General features: G+C 34.0%; 1 protein-coding gene across 10 annotated transcripts in view; it reads right to left on the bottom strand.

Annotated features, from left to right (window-relative positions):
- The window catches only part of LOC105221358 (CUGBP Elav-like family member 4), an 867,302-nt gene that overhangs the window by 266,162 nt on the left and 584,180 nt on the right, over positions 1-16,960 (bottom strand). For all 10 annotated transcript variants that reach the window (XM_029045950.2, XM_054230385.1, XM_054230389.1 and 7 more), the window contains one exon: positions 15,198-15,246. In XM_029045950.2, coding sequence (XP_028901783.1) covers positions 15,198-15,246 — 49 coding nt within the window. The remainder of the gene's footprint in view (positions 1-15,197; positions 15,247-16,960) is intronic.

The raw sequence follows: 16,960 nt of genomic DNA, 5'->3' as shown, positions 1-16,960 counted from the left end.
TACTAGTATATACTAAGTTACCCGCTATTACCTTCATTGCTTTTGTACACAATTTTATCAGCATTTAGTTGTTATTTGAAATTGCGCCTCCCTTGCGACGCCTGTTTTTTTTTATTTCTACAGCAGCGCAAACAAAATGTGTATAAAAAATGATAAATGATAAACGATAAGCAAATATAAATAAACAATGCAATGACAAGCAATATGCCGCTGGGGTGGGGGTACCGTACCCGAGAAGACACACCAAAGCTATATAGGGTGCACTTTCTGTTTTCTCTGGCATACTCTAAAGCAATATAATCAACTTCCGTTTCTCCTGTCAACTTTAACTGTAAACAATAGCACAATTCGTAGCATACTTTTGTGCGTTTGTGTATATATAAATTTTTAATGAAGCCTTCAGGGCATTCGTAATTGACGTTGTCCTAATAAATGTTTAACACAAAGACGTCGTTTAAGTGTGTGAGAAGCTTTTGGCTGCAACTTACTTGCTTGATTTATAGCAATAAACTAAAATTTGAAGTATACTTTTAGGCGAATTTAACTTTAATTGTGGCATTAATGTTGTGAAAGCGTCTATAACTTTGAGGCTTTCGCACAACTTACTTTCCTTGATTTATAGCAATAAATTTAGTATTTTGAGGTAAACTTTTAGGCGACTTTAACTTTAATTACAGCATTAAGGTTGTTAATGTGTCTAGAACGTTTAGGCATTGCTAGTTTTAAGGCTATGAATGATTATTTTTCCATTGATTCTGAAATCAATATTTTTATAATTAGTTGTAGACAGATTAAACTTTTGAACTAATGCCGAAGCATACTTTTAGGCGAATTTGATACTATTCGTAGCCGAAAAATGTTGTACATAGCTTTTTATTTCAATTATTTATTCAATAGAAATCATTTTTATATTAATTAATGGTGTTAGTTATATGTTGCATACTTTTTGGAGCGACAAACAAAAATCTGAAGTTTCTAAATTTTCGTAACAGCACTAAGCCTAAACATTTAGCTTAAGAAAACTACAATTTCTTACTCTGCACATTTTTTACAAATTCTCTGCATGCGCTAAGGCGCTTGAACTCTAATAAATTAGATTTTGCTGCCCACAATAGCCGTTACAATCATTTATGCTTACTTTCTAAACTTTCATTCCGCATTTTACAGAAAAAAAGTGTGCAGTAAATGCAATTTCTGATTTAATAAAAAGCCTCAGCATACTTTCAGGCGCACTACAGCTTCCTAAAGCAAATCAAATAAAGGCCACATATTTCCATAGAAACTGGCATGGTTGCATTATTGTCGCTCAAATCCACTTATAAATGGTGGCGTAAAGAAATTGTTGCAACCCACACCACTACAACTCTCTTCAGTGCAAGACTGCGGTTGGCTTTTGTGCGTTCTCTCTAAAGAGAATGAGCGGGATATACTTGAGTTTGCTTTTACTAATAATTTCCGTAATGCGATAAAGTCACAAAATACTTTAACCAATGCAAAACCAACAACAAGTAGACGACATGGACAATAGCGAGGCAGTGAAGAGACTTTTGTGTGTGGTGAGGGAGCCGGCTAAAGTTAGCAAATACGCGAAGCTGGTTGCTGTTGTTGTTTGAGTATGAATTGAATGAAAGGATGACAATTTCAATTGTATAACTCGCAAATACAAAAAGCCGCTCGAATGGCAGGAATTCATGACTGCCAAGTAAATACTTTGTAAATAGAATGGCTTTTTATGACCCAATGGAGGAGTGTGGGAGGAAAGCCGCTTATTGAATGTTGAACTGTGCAACTTTTGATTTCATTTCATTTTCGTAATGAAAAGTGATATCTTTATATGTATACAATGCGAGCATATACTTAACGTTGACCGACGAACTCAGGCTTCATTGATAGTTCTTAGAAATGCGCACACAAAGCGACGCACGCCTACGCCGCTGTCTGAGTTATTACTATTTTGAGGGTGGTGAGTTCTTCAATTGGATTATATTATATTACTGCCTCACTTAAGCTGAGATGAAAGGACATTTATTGCTTTTAACGAAAATTGATGTGTTCCAGCAGGCAATGAGCTATTGAATTCTACTATGTGTAGTCTACATATAGGCGCATACATATAAAAGTGCCAACTATATTTATATTGGCTATTGAAAGCAAATAAATTCTAAATTACCACGCTTCAAGGCAATTATAATTTCCTTAAGCGGAAGTTGTGCGCATACACAACGCACTGAAATGAGATAAATAATGTATAACATTTGAGGTAAGCGCATAAATGTAGGCAATACCAAAAAAAAAAAAAATGCGCAAAAAACAAACGCGCTTGTCAACAGGCGCGCTTACAACTTCGCCAACATCAACAACAATTTAAACGCTAATGATGATATTTTGCTGCAACATCAAAAACTCAAACAACAGACGAAAAAGAGCGGAGAAGAAAAATAAAATTGAAAAGCAAAAAACTTTAATAAATTGCTGTTGTGCGGAAGAAAAATATGTAACTGTTTACCTCTTTGCACACTGTAAACGGAACAAACGAGCGTACGTCAAGGAGGAAGTTGGAAAAATGTGCGTTTCCGCTTCCGCACGAAGGATACTGATACTTGACTGACTGACGCTGTCGTACGTCTACAGGGACGACTGTCGCGGCAGGCAGTCACTCATTGCACAGACCTAAGTTGGCCATAGCGAGAAATTCCATTTACAACACGCCGTACAATGCTAGGCTCAGCCAACAATAGAGCGTACACAATAACAAATCACTTCTTGAAGTAGGCTTTTAGGCGCACCAACAAACAGCGGCATGCAATAAACTATGAAGCTTTTGTGTGTGTCCGTATATGTGTGGTATGGTCGCCCACTTCGGCTATTTGTGTTAGATGGAAAACTTCAAACAATTTTTCGGATAGTAAAGCGAGGTATTCAGGCAATTGACAGGCTTCATTGATGGCCAGCAATCAGCAGGAAGGCAGGCAGGCAGTGAGGCAGTCAGGCGAACGGAATGGTAAATAGTTAGTGTTGGTGTGAGTGCTGTCGTTGAGAATTGACAGGCTTCGTGGGGGTGAGGCTTGAAATTCCAGCCTAAAGTTTGACTGACAGCCCAACAAAATGGTGCTGACGTGTTGTGATAGCGCGGTGTGGGTGTGACCCCGAAAAATGTTATGGAAAATGTGAACTACGGACAGCTGGAATTTAATTTGAATTGTAGCGAGATTTTTCGGAAAAAGTAGCGATAAGTTTGAAGTGATTTTTGACGTTTTTCAAGGTGCTCTTTAGAAACTAAATTTTTTAAATATAAAACTATACTTTTAGGCAGAAAATCTATACCTGAAAATCATAAAAGGACACCCCATTGACAATAGCAATGAGAAAATAGTGTAATTCTAATTATTATAATTATAAAGATCTACTTAAAGCGCCTAAGCTTTAATAAACTGGAAATTGCTGAAAAATCAGAAAAAATATATCTTTGCATACTTTTCAGCGTAAGTTTTAATAGATAACTGGTTATGGTAACCAATTTTATACGCTCTCATCGATTTTCTTATAAAACAACGCAGATTTCTGTCAAAGGTCCTTTTGTCTCGGAGGTCAAAACAATAAGAGAGCGTAGCAGTCACGAGGGGTAGACATCAAATTAATTTTTTCAAAGGCAATAGGCTCAAAGGCAAATAAGCATTTTTATGCTGCGTGTCACTTACTCTTCTTCACAAATATTCGACAGACACTACTTCACACTCAGGCTGTTAGCCATTAACCGCACAATGCCTTGCTTTACGAGCGCTTTGAACTCGCTGTCAATAGGCTTTAACAAATTCAAACACACACAGCACTCGATGCTAATCAATACGTGTGAGTTTAAGCTGATTAAAGCATTTCTGAGCGGCGCACACAATGCGTAGTCTACTTTTAGGCAGCAAACGAATAAAATAAAAACAGCGAGATGAAGAAGTCGACGCGCTGCTTTATTGCTTTTTGCCCTCTTTCTTTGTATGCGGGATTAGTGCGGTAAAAAGAAAATAATCACAAAAAATAAAAATAAGAAAATGAAGAAAGAGAAGAAAAGTAAAAGAAAATAAAATGAGAAAAAAAGTAAAAATCAATTGTTGAAAAGAGGCATAAAAAAGAAAACTACAGCCAGATATACCAGTGTCAGCGGAGAATCAAAAGAAAACTACAGCCAGATATACCAGGGTCAGCGGAGAATCAAAAGTTCTTTCATTGTTTGGGTGCGTATTTAGAAATTAAGTTAGCTGCGAGTAAGCAAGAAGAAGGCAGAAAAAGAAGAAAACCCCGGATTTAAAAAAGGAATTTTTAATTTTCAAAGTATTATGAAAAAGGATAACAACATGGCGGCGCTGTAGTGTGCAGAAATTAAATGTGAAAGAAAACGAAGATGAGTGCTTTGCGGTACAGTGCGTAAGCCAAAGTACATAAGCATTGAGTTACTAAAGTTTTCGCCATATACAAAATTAATATATAATGCTTTCGGTACATAAGTTGAGGCGAAGTGAGTGCGTATGTTGTTGTAAGCCAGGGAAGAAATAACAAAATTGGCGGTATGGCGGGTAAGTTGAGGCAAAGTAAGATTAAAGCGTATTAGCGGATCAGCTGAATTAAAATTTTGGTGAATTGAATTTCTCTTGAATATAACAAATTTTAAAGTAATTCAGCGCTGACTTAAGTTATTCAGCGGCAATTCAGCAGGGCAAAAATTGGGAAAAATTGTTAAAATCAGTAAAATTGTATGAATTCAGCGCAATTCAGCGCTAGCTGAATAACACAAATATCGAAAATTACGCGATGCTGTACCTAAGCATAACTTATCTCAATGTAACGCTTCAATACTTTATATATTACAAGTTTATAAGCAAATACTGAGATCCTGGCAATATTTTTAGGCGTATTTTATTGATATTGCTCATATTCATAAGATGTCAAGGAAATTGTGTGTAATGTAGTGAAGATTGCTTGCAATTTCATTCTGTTCATTTATAATAAATGTAGCTATACGTTACTCAAATATAGCGAATATAGCGAATACGAGGGAAGGTAAATTGCGCTGAACGGTGGTGGTTTTGACAGGAACGAAAGTGAGAGCAAAATATTTATGCGAGTTGATTAGCTCATCAAAAAGTCAGCATTCAAATAGAGAATAATAGAAGAGATAACAAGAAGGCAAGAACATAGTCAAAAGGACCCTCACTAGTTTAAGAAATATGTACAATACAATACAAGGCAAACTATTTTCTGACGTTTTTTATTCCAAATTACTTTTATGGTGACTATTCTACTGAAGAGTTTTGGCCTCAATTGAATACAATTCAATACAATGTCTAATAGATTGGTGGAACCACAAAAAGCATAATCAGAAGAAGCCAATCATCATTGTGTTGCTGAATAGGTTTTATGCACTCGCATGGCAAAAACTAAATGAATTCAATACATATTATATGTGGGCATACACGCAGGGTCATCGCTCACATGCTGAACCGAATGTCAAAAGTCACTTTGTTTTGCTAAACTTCATTGAGAGCATATATAAAAGCATATATTGCACTTAATAATAGAAAAATATGGAAATCCACAGACAAAAGCAGCAATATTGGCAATATAATGTAGTGCGCCTAAAAGTTTGCTATAATGAAATTACCTAAAATATTAGCTGAGTAGCTTCTTCAACAACCAAGTGCGCACACTGCGCACATCTACTTCAACCAATCATCATAAAAGCGCACATAAGTATGCAAAAATGGCGAAAAGAAGAAAAATCTACTTCACTACAATATTAGTGGGCTTTCGGGCGTCAACTGCCACTTCGTTTGACTGCTGCCTACCAAAAATGTTATAAATTAATATAAATGTGCTTGAATGCCAAGCATAAGTGAAACTAATACGTTCGCTTGTATATATGCCGCAACATATAACTTAGATAAATCGATATAGCAAATGATGCGCACAAAAGTATGCTACAGCAGCTGATTTAGATTGATATTCAACGTTGATTAGGTGAAGATACACATAAGCGTAACGGAAATGTGAAAGGAAATGAAGTGCATGACTTAATGTATGTTGAAACGTCAAAGCGCCTAAAATTAGACTTTAATATAGTTGCCTGAAAATGATATTATGTAAAAAGGCAAGTAGTTACTATATTGTTATAGACATGAATTTCAAATAGTCTAGAGAAATTCAAATTAGAAAATTAGTTTTCCATTTCCAGGTCCTAAAAGTATGCAATTATTTTATAAAATCCATAAAAATATATGTATACTTTTATAAAAAGAACAAAATCATCGCGAAAATGAAATTAAATATATGAACTGTTGAAAAAAAAATAGTTTTACACCTAAAAGTATGCAATGGTTTAATAATATTAACGAGCTAGCCTACAAACTACGCACAAACTGACTCAAATGCGGACCGAATATGAATAAAAGAAATAAAAGCAGCACAATTTCGCCCTTCTAGGTATAAGTATGCATGTCTGTAATTGAGAAAGTGTCAATGTAATCATGTGAAAATGGAAAACAAACTATATTGACACCACCCACGTTGCCCGATATATATTATGTGCGGGCATTAACGCATAAATAAGTGTAGCGAAAGAGAAATGGGAAAAGTTTGCCACCATACTTTTTATTAGACTTCTTCTTTCACTTATATGTACATGAAGAACTTTTCACCAAACAAATACTAGTTACATGCACTCTGTCAGCTATTTGTTTTTGTTTTCATAGTTCATTGCTTTTCAATTTGATGAATGTCTGTAATAATCAGGCTAAACAACAGTTAGGAAAGAAATAAAAGAGTGACAGGAAATCGAAACAAATGGCAGCAAAGGTTGTGTGTGTGTGAAAAAGTTCATGGGTTACCCAAAAGAAAGTGGAAAAGTGTTGTTTCGCATAACGATTGAGTGAAATTAATGTGCCAAATATGTGCCGTTAGTATTAAGGCTTTTGTAATTGTTGTTGCCTTTGCTTTGATTGCCCGCCACGACGCGTTGTAATATAACTAAGCGTTGAGCTTTGTGTTGGGTTGTGGAAGCAGAATTAAGAATTAAGCAACGGATTTGTGGCATACATTTCGGCGCACGCTTGTATTGTTTCACACTGATAAGCATGGCAGACGCGTCATAGTGTAAGTTTAGCCTTTTTTCTACACTTCGTGCTAAGTCATATCCTTACATTATATACATATGAAAGTATATGTGAGGCACATTAGTTTGGTTATTATTTAGACTTAATAGTGGGATTTTACCACAAATGTATATTCAAGCATTATTAAAGTGGCACGAAATTACTAGCTAGCCTGCTTTAGCCGACATTCAGCTGCTTTGGTGAATAATCTACGCCTTTGTTGCTGGTCAGAATAGGCGATAAGCAGGAACGGAAAATCTGTCAAATCAGCACCTTTATTAGCAGAAATATAATATATTGCTTGTAATCGTATAATCAAATAGGATTAAGGCACTATTGTATGATATATATATGTTTAACAACGAATTGAGATCAGTTTAGTTTATATATTCACTTTAATTGAATATGAATGAAAATCGAGGCATTTTTACTAGTTTTTCATGCACATTTTTTACTCAGCATACAATTTACTGCACAGAAGCAAACCTTTTGCATTGTTTAACGTAAGTTGGTCAGCTTACAAGTATATATGTACTAATTCAGCTGAATTCAGCGCGTACATTTTTTATTCAGCGCGTTACTTATAGCAGAAATAATTTTTTTTTAAGTTTAATTTAAATTAATCAATTAGTAGATACATTTATTATCATTTTCAGGTACTTTTAATAATTTTGGAAAAATTGAAGTAGTTTTAATACTGCAGCAACTTGGTCAAAGCTATTCAGCGCGATTTAAATTTATATAGCGCTCAATATTTAGCGTGATTCTCATAGAAGACCATTTCTAACTTCAAGTATTATGGATTTTAGGGTGGCAAAGTAGCAACAAAGAAGACTATGCAGAAAATTTTATACAAATTGTCGAATTTTTTGTAAGCATAGCTTTTGCGATGAATTTAACTAACTAAATATTTTAATCAAACAATTTATATCTAAATTTATATATGTTAAGGCAACTCAGCGCAACTTGTTTGCCTAAAATAATGGCTGAACAACAATTTTCGCCACAATAAAGGATTCAGCAGAATTCAGCAGCCTTTTCAGCTTCAAATTATGAGTTGCTCACAACGTTAAAATTGAGTAATAGCTATCTTAAAGAAATATGGGTATTCTCAACTAGCTCATTATCACACACCTTTAGTGTGCTTAAACGAAAACACTTAAATAACGTGGCTCTTTTACAGGCTCATTTTCTTCAACATAACTTTACATTAAATCCCCACACACACATATTTATATATAATTACACCAGATCATGGCAGTCAGCACTGTCTGCGCTACACGCATCATCATACCAGCTTTCTACCTTTAGATATGCACAAAAAAAAAATAAATATACGCACATATACGCCTAAATGTATGCCACGCCAACATTGCCACCGTGTAAGCTCATACATGGCGGGCTTCAACTCTGAGGTAGCGAGTTTGCGTGCGCTTCAGCAGCGAGTTTATTTATTTTTAACTTTATTTATTTACTTTATGTGTGCGTTAATGAACTTTTTGGCCTCCATTAAGGTGCCCCCAACTCACACGCAGCCGCCGTCGCGCAGCTTCAGTCATCAGTGAGAGGCACACACAGTCAGATTTAGTTTCAGTTAAGGCTTCTGTACTCCTTCTACTTTCACTGCTTCGCTTTGCTGCCAAGCGTTAGGGTGCTGTTGCTGTTATTTCCTTAATTTAATGTAATTTATCATCACAGGTGAATTGCTTTGCGTTGCGTGCACTGAAATTTCTACGCTCTTCTCGGCAGTTGATTTTTAATCTTTCGCAATCAGCAGAGCCTTTGAGCTGCCTGCCTTAAGATAATTTGTTATTTACTTTGCTGTTTTTTGTTTTAAAGACTACAATTTTTTGTTGTTGGTAAGTATGCAGGCATCTTTGAGTAGCTGCCATGAGGTATTTTTTCCTGTAGACTGTCTGTTTTCGGGCGCAACTTTTGAACTTCATATATGTGTAGGTAATGCTTAGTAGTCTCAAACAGTAGCTTTGTTTATGTGGAGGTGTATTTGTATGTATGTTTATGAATATTTATTTATACATGTGTATATGCGCGCATATTTTATTGCGGAAATGAATATTTATAAGCATGATAAATGAGCGTACGTTCAAAGTGAATTTGATTTAATGTTTGGGCAGAGTAGATATACACTAAGGGGAATGGGAAACTTTTATGGTTTTGGTTAAGGAATAGGGTTGTGAGGTTTTGATTATGATAAAAGCTCCCACTATAAAATCTCCGGTGTATATATAATTTGTTTTCCAAAGAAAACAGGTCTTCAATTTAACTGTTTTTCTTCTTTGAAAAAGTAGTAAAGCGGCTTTAAAAATTTAGTTTTCTTCCAAAAATTTTTCATAAAATATTTTAAAAAATTTTTCCGCACTTATTTATTATTATTTTTTGCTTTTAAACACTTTAAGCCCTTTAAATTCACATTAAAATTTATTTCATTGCCCACTAGCCATAAATATCAGAGAAAAAAATAGCTGTAGTTATTATTTATGCCTACATTTCCCTGTAAAGACATTTACTTGGCATTTAATTTCCCAACCGCAATTGCAACAGCAATCATTCAATTTCATGCCTTGCCAGCGCTGCGCCGTCGCTGCCGACTGACGCAGCGCAGCTGACTTGCTTTCAAACCACAGTTGAAGATACACAGAGCTGCACTGGAGGCAGCCGCAATTCGCTCAATCAACTTAACCAACGCTGTCGGGCGGCGCACAACAACAGCACAGTGCGACACAGCCAACTAAGGCAGCAGAGACAGCGGCAACCGCAAATCATAATTTATTTTTGACTTGCCACAAATAGTCACAATTTATTTACTGGAGGCAAAGACAAAAACAAGCGTACGTATGTGATGGTAATAATGGCGGAGGAATGCGTTGCATGAAAGCGCAAAAACAATAGCAAGGTATAAAGCAAATAAACAACAACAACAATAACAATAATGTTGAAAATTAAAACAACACTTTAAGTTGTATGTAGTAATTGCATGCAGCACTGATGTGGCAAGAGTGCTGAGACACACATATGTGCAACACAAACAAATATACTCCTATATGTATTTGTTGTTGTTACAATTGCTATATTACTAGTAATGTTGTGTGTCAATGTGGTTGCTGTTGCTGTTGCACTAAAGACAAAAGCTTCTAAAAATGAAATGAAATAAAGCAAAATAAATCGTACTTCCTGTCGTCTGTCGAGTAAGCACATACCTACATTAGTTGTTGTTGTTGTTGCTTTTATCATTATTGTCTCATACGCAGTTAGAGCAATGTGTGTGCGTCTGTGCGCTTAAATCTTCACTTGCGTACGTGCATTTTGAATTTATTATGTCTGACATTTGTGTTGAAAGGTGAAAAATGTTGCAAGTTCATCAATTTTAACTTAAACTGCTTATGTGTGCAGTTATACAGCGCGCTCGTGTGTATGTATGCGTGAAAGACTACATACACTAGCTGTTATTGAGGTGAAGGTGAAAATAAAGTATACTTTTGGGAGTTGTATCAATTTTTTTTTGGTAAATGGGTTCTGAGGACGAAAACTGAAGCATACTTTTAGGGTTTTGTTGAAATTTTTCATTTCAAAGATTTTTTTTTAAGAAAATAAATATTGTTTAGCTTGAAAATTAAAATATGAAGGCATATTTAAACTAGATACGTATTTAAAGAAGTAGATTATGTAAAATTGCCTTTTTTTCACTATCCATACACATAAAACCATTTAGTTCTCCACATTTATCCTATGCGTTTACTCATGGTCTGTGTTATGTTTAATTAATTAAAATTTATTTTAATTTAATTTAATTTATTTTAATTTAATTTTTTTATTTTATTTTATTTTATTTTATTTATTTTTTTTTAATTTCGTTTAATTTAATTTAATTTAATTTAATTTAAGTATTATTTTAAATTTTATTTTATTTTATTTTATTTTATTTTATTTTATTTTATTTTATTTTATTTTATTTTATTTTATTTTATTTTATTTTATTTTATTTTATTTTATTTTATTTTATTTTATTTTATTTTATTTTATTTTATTTTATTTTATTTTATTTTATTTTATTTTATTTTATTTTATTTTATTTTATTTTATTTTATTTTATTTTATTTTATTTTATTTTATTTTATTTTATTTTATTTTATTTTATTTTATTTTATTTTATTTTATTTTATTTTATTTTATTTTATTTTATTTTATCTTTAAAAATGCGTTTGCCACAAGACATTTATTTTTATTTCATTCTGCAAATCACAAACGAATGCGCTGTGACGCAGAAAAAGCAGCGAGTAGAGTATTAATATTGCAAGCATATACGTCAACGTATGCATCATCATTACCTCGATATTGTAGCGAATTTCCTGTGTCCCCCTATACTATGACAACCTACCACTCTTGTTCGCTCGCTGTTTCTTACGTAGCTCCAACTCCATTTGGTAGCTTTGCTACTCACGTTCTACATTTAATTCCACCTCACTTAATGCAGCACAATTGAAAGTGGTATCTGCATTCTTCAACACCCTCTCTCCCCTACCTATCATTACTCACACACATGAGGTGTCTGCCGCCTGCCCTGCAGCGCACAAAATCTTTATTTTTTGCCTTTTTATCATTGTCTGTCGCGTATTTGTGCGCGTAATTTGTTCTTGTCTTACGTTTGTAATGATGTCACGTAAATTGAATCCGTAAGTTCGTTATTATATTTCAAAAGATACTCAAGCTTATGCTCGGTGGAAGGAGAGGTAACCAACAGTTTGCATTGTTGTAATCATATACTATATATATACATATACAGGCATTGCTCTGATTGAGGTAGTCTTTCATGCTCAATTTCCTCTTTGTGCCTCTCTCTCTTTCACTCCTCACTTTCGTACGTTTTCTTGTAATTGAGGTGGAAATGTAAGAACGCCGAGTTCAAAGTGAAAATGTTGTAAATTGAGCAATTGAGCGAGTGTGCGTGTGTGTGAGAGAGAGAGAGAGTGAGAGAGAGACGTAGTAAAAAGTCATTAAAAGTTGTAGACCGAGTCTTTAAAAGCAATTTAGTTGCTGTATATATCGCAGGTAGGTGCTGTATCTTGAGTCAGCGTTGAAATGAGGTTATGTGTTTGCTGGAATTTTTGGGAATTTTTGCTTGAAAATCAATTTGTTGACAATTCTTGGTATTTTTGGAAGAATCTGACAATAACAATAACAACAACAGCTGTAACTAAAATCAACATCATATTAGTGTTGCATTAATTGTATGTTGAATTATATCAGTTTTAGTATATAACCTGGTTTCGTCCTTTTTCAATATTTTTTCTTAACATATAAGGCCCAGCGATAGATTAACTATTCATACACCCATATATAAGAATATATATGTACCACTGTACCCCCTTCCTTGAGTCCCTGCCCGCCTCTGAACCTTCAAGTCTGTCGGTTAATCAGAAAATCCAGCAAAGAATCTTTGCTCACCGCAAGCAATTAAACTTGTCGCAAATAATTGCATTTACGTACAAAACTTTGATTCTCAACAACACGCACACTCTAACCTTTAAAATTTCCACAAATACACACACCATTTACACGCACTGCAACTCTTTCACTAGCCTGTCGCCAACTCTAACATTTGCTGACTCGCCTCTCTTCGACTCACTAACAAATGACAGACACTAACAAGTCGGACGATTGATGCAGCAGTCAGCAGCCGCAACTTGAACTGGAGACCGCAAAAAAATAATTGTCATCATCATCATCACCAACCGACAGCACCAAGACTATGTGCGCGCTCTATACTGTGTATATGCTGTGCGCCATGGCGTATGAGTAACCTACAGTAGTTGTTTGCTTGCATTGCCAATTATTTGTTTGTTTGGTTGTTTTTTGGTGTATTTGTGCGTATATAGAATGAAGAATGCACAGTGATGCTTTGGCGCAAGCGATAAGACAAGTTTTATGTACTAAAAACTTTGATGCTTGATGCTTAGAAGTAGATAGATATATATAAACTATATAGAAAGTAGTGCTGCAAGATGTCGAAGAGTTAGAAGAAATAGCTAACTAGCAGTTGGCTAGTTGGCAATTCGAGTGGATTAAGAGTGATGGCAAGGCAAGGCAGTTCAAAAGCTGGTGAGAGCGAGTTTTTATGTACAGCCGAACAGCTGCCATTTAACCGCAAAGCAAGGCAAGCCAAGCAATGCAATTGCAAGTATTAAATGGTAAAGGATTTGACTGATGAAGAATGCAGCAGTAATTCCCGACCAATTTCCGTTGTCGGATTAGTGAAAACTTTAAACTGTTGCCCAGGCGACGAACAAATGCAGAAACAAACAAACAAAGAGGCAAATGGAAAGACGAAACAGTTCAAGAAACCGGCAGACAGTTGAAACTTGACTGAGTTAAGCAGGCAGGCAGTTAGACAGACAAGTGGCTAAGTGGAAGATTATATATAAATATATACGAGTATATGTATTTCGTGAAAGTCATAAAGCAAGCGGCTAGTTCTGAGTTTCTTCTACCAACTTTTCTCACTTTCAACTCTCGCTCTACTCTACTCTCCCAACGAGTGCAATGAAACGATTAATATTTTGACATCGTCCTCTAGCATAGTTTAAAGGTCACACGCATACATACGTTATTGCTTTGCTTGCGGTTTCCGCGCACTCAAAGCGTATGTATTATTTCACTTGTCTCCGTTTTGAATGTCCTTTTTGTGTTATACAATACTTAAAGTTTTAGCTTTTGGCTTGTGGCCCGCTATATACATACATATGTATAAGTGTGTGTTGCTTGGCAAAGTTTCTCACATTTTCTTCATTTTATTGCTTGCTGCGGTAAGATTTGTGAAATTTCTTGCATATTTCTTGTTTTTCTTGTTACTATTTTGGGTGTGTGTGTTTGAGTCCTTTTCGTTTGCATACTTTTGCCAGCTTGTTGGTTATAATTGTTTGACATCGCTGTCAGCGCTTTAAATTGAATTGGTATGCATTGCATGGCTGCAAGTCAAAGTGACAATTACAATAAACGTGTCAAAGGCTGTGCAAAATGTGTGTGTGTGTGTGTCTCTAAAAGGGCAGGAGGCGTGTGGAATTTGAGTAGTTAGGCTGTGGTGCTGCTTTGTGACTTTGTGTACTGATAGGTTTGTACTAAAAATTTCTTGTTTCGGAATATACAAATATAAATATTTGAAATGTTATTTAATTTTTTTTATTTGAAAAAATTTAGAAACCCAGATTTTTGGAAAATCAGTCATAAATAAAAATGTTGAAAAATTCGGCATCTTCTTAAGGAAAAATATCGCACAAATTTTTTTATTTTTTTATTTCGTTTAAAGAAATTTAAATAAATTTAAATTAAGTTAAGTTAAGTTACGTTAAGTATAGTAATGTTAAGTTAGTTAAGTTAAGTGGAGTTAGTTCTATTTTTTTATTTAAATTTTGTGATTTAATTTTATTTAATTTATTTTAAGTTATTGCAAGTTAAGTAAAGTTATGTTAAGTTAAGTTTAGTTAAGTTAAGTTCCAATTTCATTTTATTGTATGTAATTGAATTTTATTTAATTTATTTTATGTTATTGCAAGTTAAGTTAAGTTATGTTATTGTTAAGTTAAGTTATGTTATGTTAAGTTTAGTTAAGTTAAACAAATTTTATTTTATTGCATGCAATTAATTTTTATTTCATTTATTTTAAGTTACGCTAAGCTATGTTAAGTTAAGTTAAGTTAAGTTATGTTAAGTTATGTTAAGTTAAGTTTAGTTAAGTTAAGTTCCAATTTCATTTTATTGTATGTAATTGAATTTTATTTAATTTATTTTATGTTATTGCAAGTTAAGTTAAGTTATGTTATGTTAAGTTTAGTTAAGTTAAACAAATTTTATTTTATTGCATGCAATTGAATTTTATTTCATTTATTTTAAGTTACGCTAAGCTATCTTAAGTTAAGTTACGTTAAGTTGTATTAAGTTAGTTTTATTTTATTTTTTGCAATTTTATTTAGTTTAGGTTTTGTTGAATTATTTTTATTTTAATGTTCCTTAAAAATATTTATGAGTACATAATATAATTCAACTTACCGCTTCGACTTTCACTTTCAGCTGGCTTGAGCTGTAAAGCACGGTTCATCTGCAAAGAAGAAGGAATAGAAAATATATTAAAAATCCAGTACTGATAAAATTCATAGAAATACTTTGTGAGACACATTTGGTTGACCACAGCAATGCAGCCAACAAAGGACTTTAATTAAATGCAAATGTAGAGAGAAGTATGTGTTTATAACTTAGATTGTATATAAGGAAGCTTCTAGCATTCATTACTTATTTTAAATTATTTTTATTATTTTTTTATTTATTTATTTATTTATTTTATTTTAAATATAATTCTATTATAATATCTAATAAATTTTGAGTTGTACTCATCGTCAACTAACGACCATATGCTAACAACTCACCTGTCCTACAAACATTAATTTCATTACAAGCACTTGAATGAGTAGCCTTTGTTTCATACTAACTCCAACTGACGTTGCAATCAAGCACAAAAGCCTGAACAAATCACCGGTAAAGTTAAAACGAAGTGAAAAAAAGAAAATTAAGTAGAAAATAAAAGTAGCATAACAACAACAACATGACTATACAACAACAACCCACAAATCAATTGAAATGGGTTAGCAAACGGTCAAGTGCAATAAAAGCAAGTAATAAAAGCAACAACAATATTAGGTAGGGAAAAGGAAGTCGTAGGCAGGCAGTTGATGAGCCTTTTGGGAGGACGCCGCGCACTAAAGTCATTGGATCAAGTGGATCAATGCTGTGGCTTAAAAAAAATGAGTGCACCAAAGGATATTTACCGTTATGTACAACAGTTAAATAGATAGAAGCGGCAAGCGGCAGTTGGAGAAATAAGCAAATAAGCGCCTCAAAGTGGGCGGAAGGCAACACCAGTGTAGTTCTACTACCACAAAATACTTAAAAGAGTTGTTGCATTTGTTGCTGCAATGCTATTTACTGATTGTTTTTGCTACTTTTCACTACTTTCCTTCTACTTTCGTTATTTTTCTGCTTACTGCACTTATCCTTCAAGTAAGTAATTCACCAGCATGCTTAATGCGAGCTCATTGCTTGTTGTTAGTGTTGTTGCTGAAAATCGAATTGGATTTGTATATAGAATGTAAGTTCCTGTATATATATCTGCAATCGATGTGTGTTTGTTGGTATTTTGCTGTTACTTGACCTCGGTCGGCTATTGGGTGATTTGGCCATTGAATTGTGCATACCTTGTTGCTGCCGTTGTAGTTGTTGTTGTTTTTGTTGGCTACGGCATTTAAGTGGTGATTTAGTTGAATAATTTATTAAAGGACGATTGGCAGGTGATTACGATTTACCACTTTGAAGCGCACCGAGGCACAATGTAACGGTAGTTACAGCTACATACATACCTTTATAATATAGTTGTTGTTGTTGTTGTTGTTCTGTGGATTTGTTAGACAGACAATTTTCACGCTTACAGATTGTTTAGTCACAAGCCATTGACGTAAGTACTTACGCCGTAAACAGTTTGAAAGAAGGTTGTACAATTTAATTTGATTGCATAATTTTAGGCGCTCAACAGTGACGTTCGCATGCCATTAGAGTGAGTGATTTAAAAAAATAGTTATTCAATTCTTTTTTAATTCAGTGAATATGAAATTGAGTAGCGTTTGTGAGAGAAGTGAATTCAGAAAGGGAAATTAGGAGTAATTTGTGGGAAGATATTTCAATAAAACCAATCGAATGTTCTAAAAATAAATTGTAGTTAGTAATTTTGAAGACTTAGAGTTCGACACTTACAATAATTATTT

Source organism: Zeugodacus cucurbitae, chromosome 4 (genome assembly GCF_028554725.1).
Source record: "Zeugodacus cucurbitae isolate PBARC_wt_2022May chromosome 4, idZeuCucr1.2, whole genome shotgun sequence".
NCBI classification, from domain to species: domain Eukaryota; kingdom Metazoa; phylum Arthropoda; class Insecta; order Diptera; family Tephritidae; genus Zeugodacus; species Zeugodacus cucurbitae.
The sequence above is the reverse complement of the archived record's forward strand: the minus strand, read 5'-3'. Positions and strand labels throughout refer to the sequence as shown.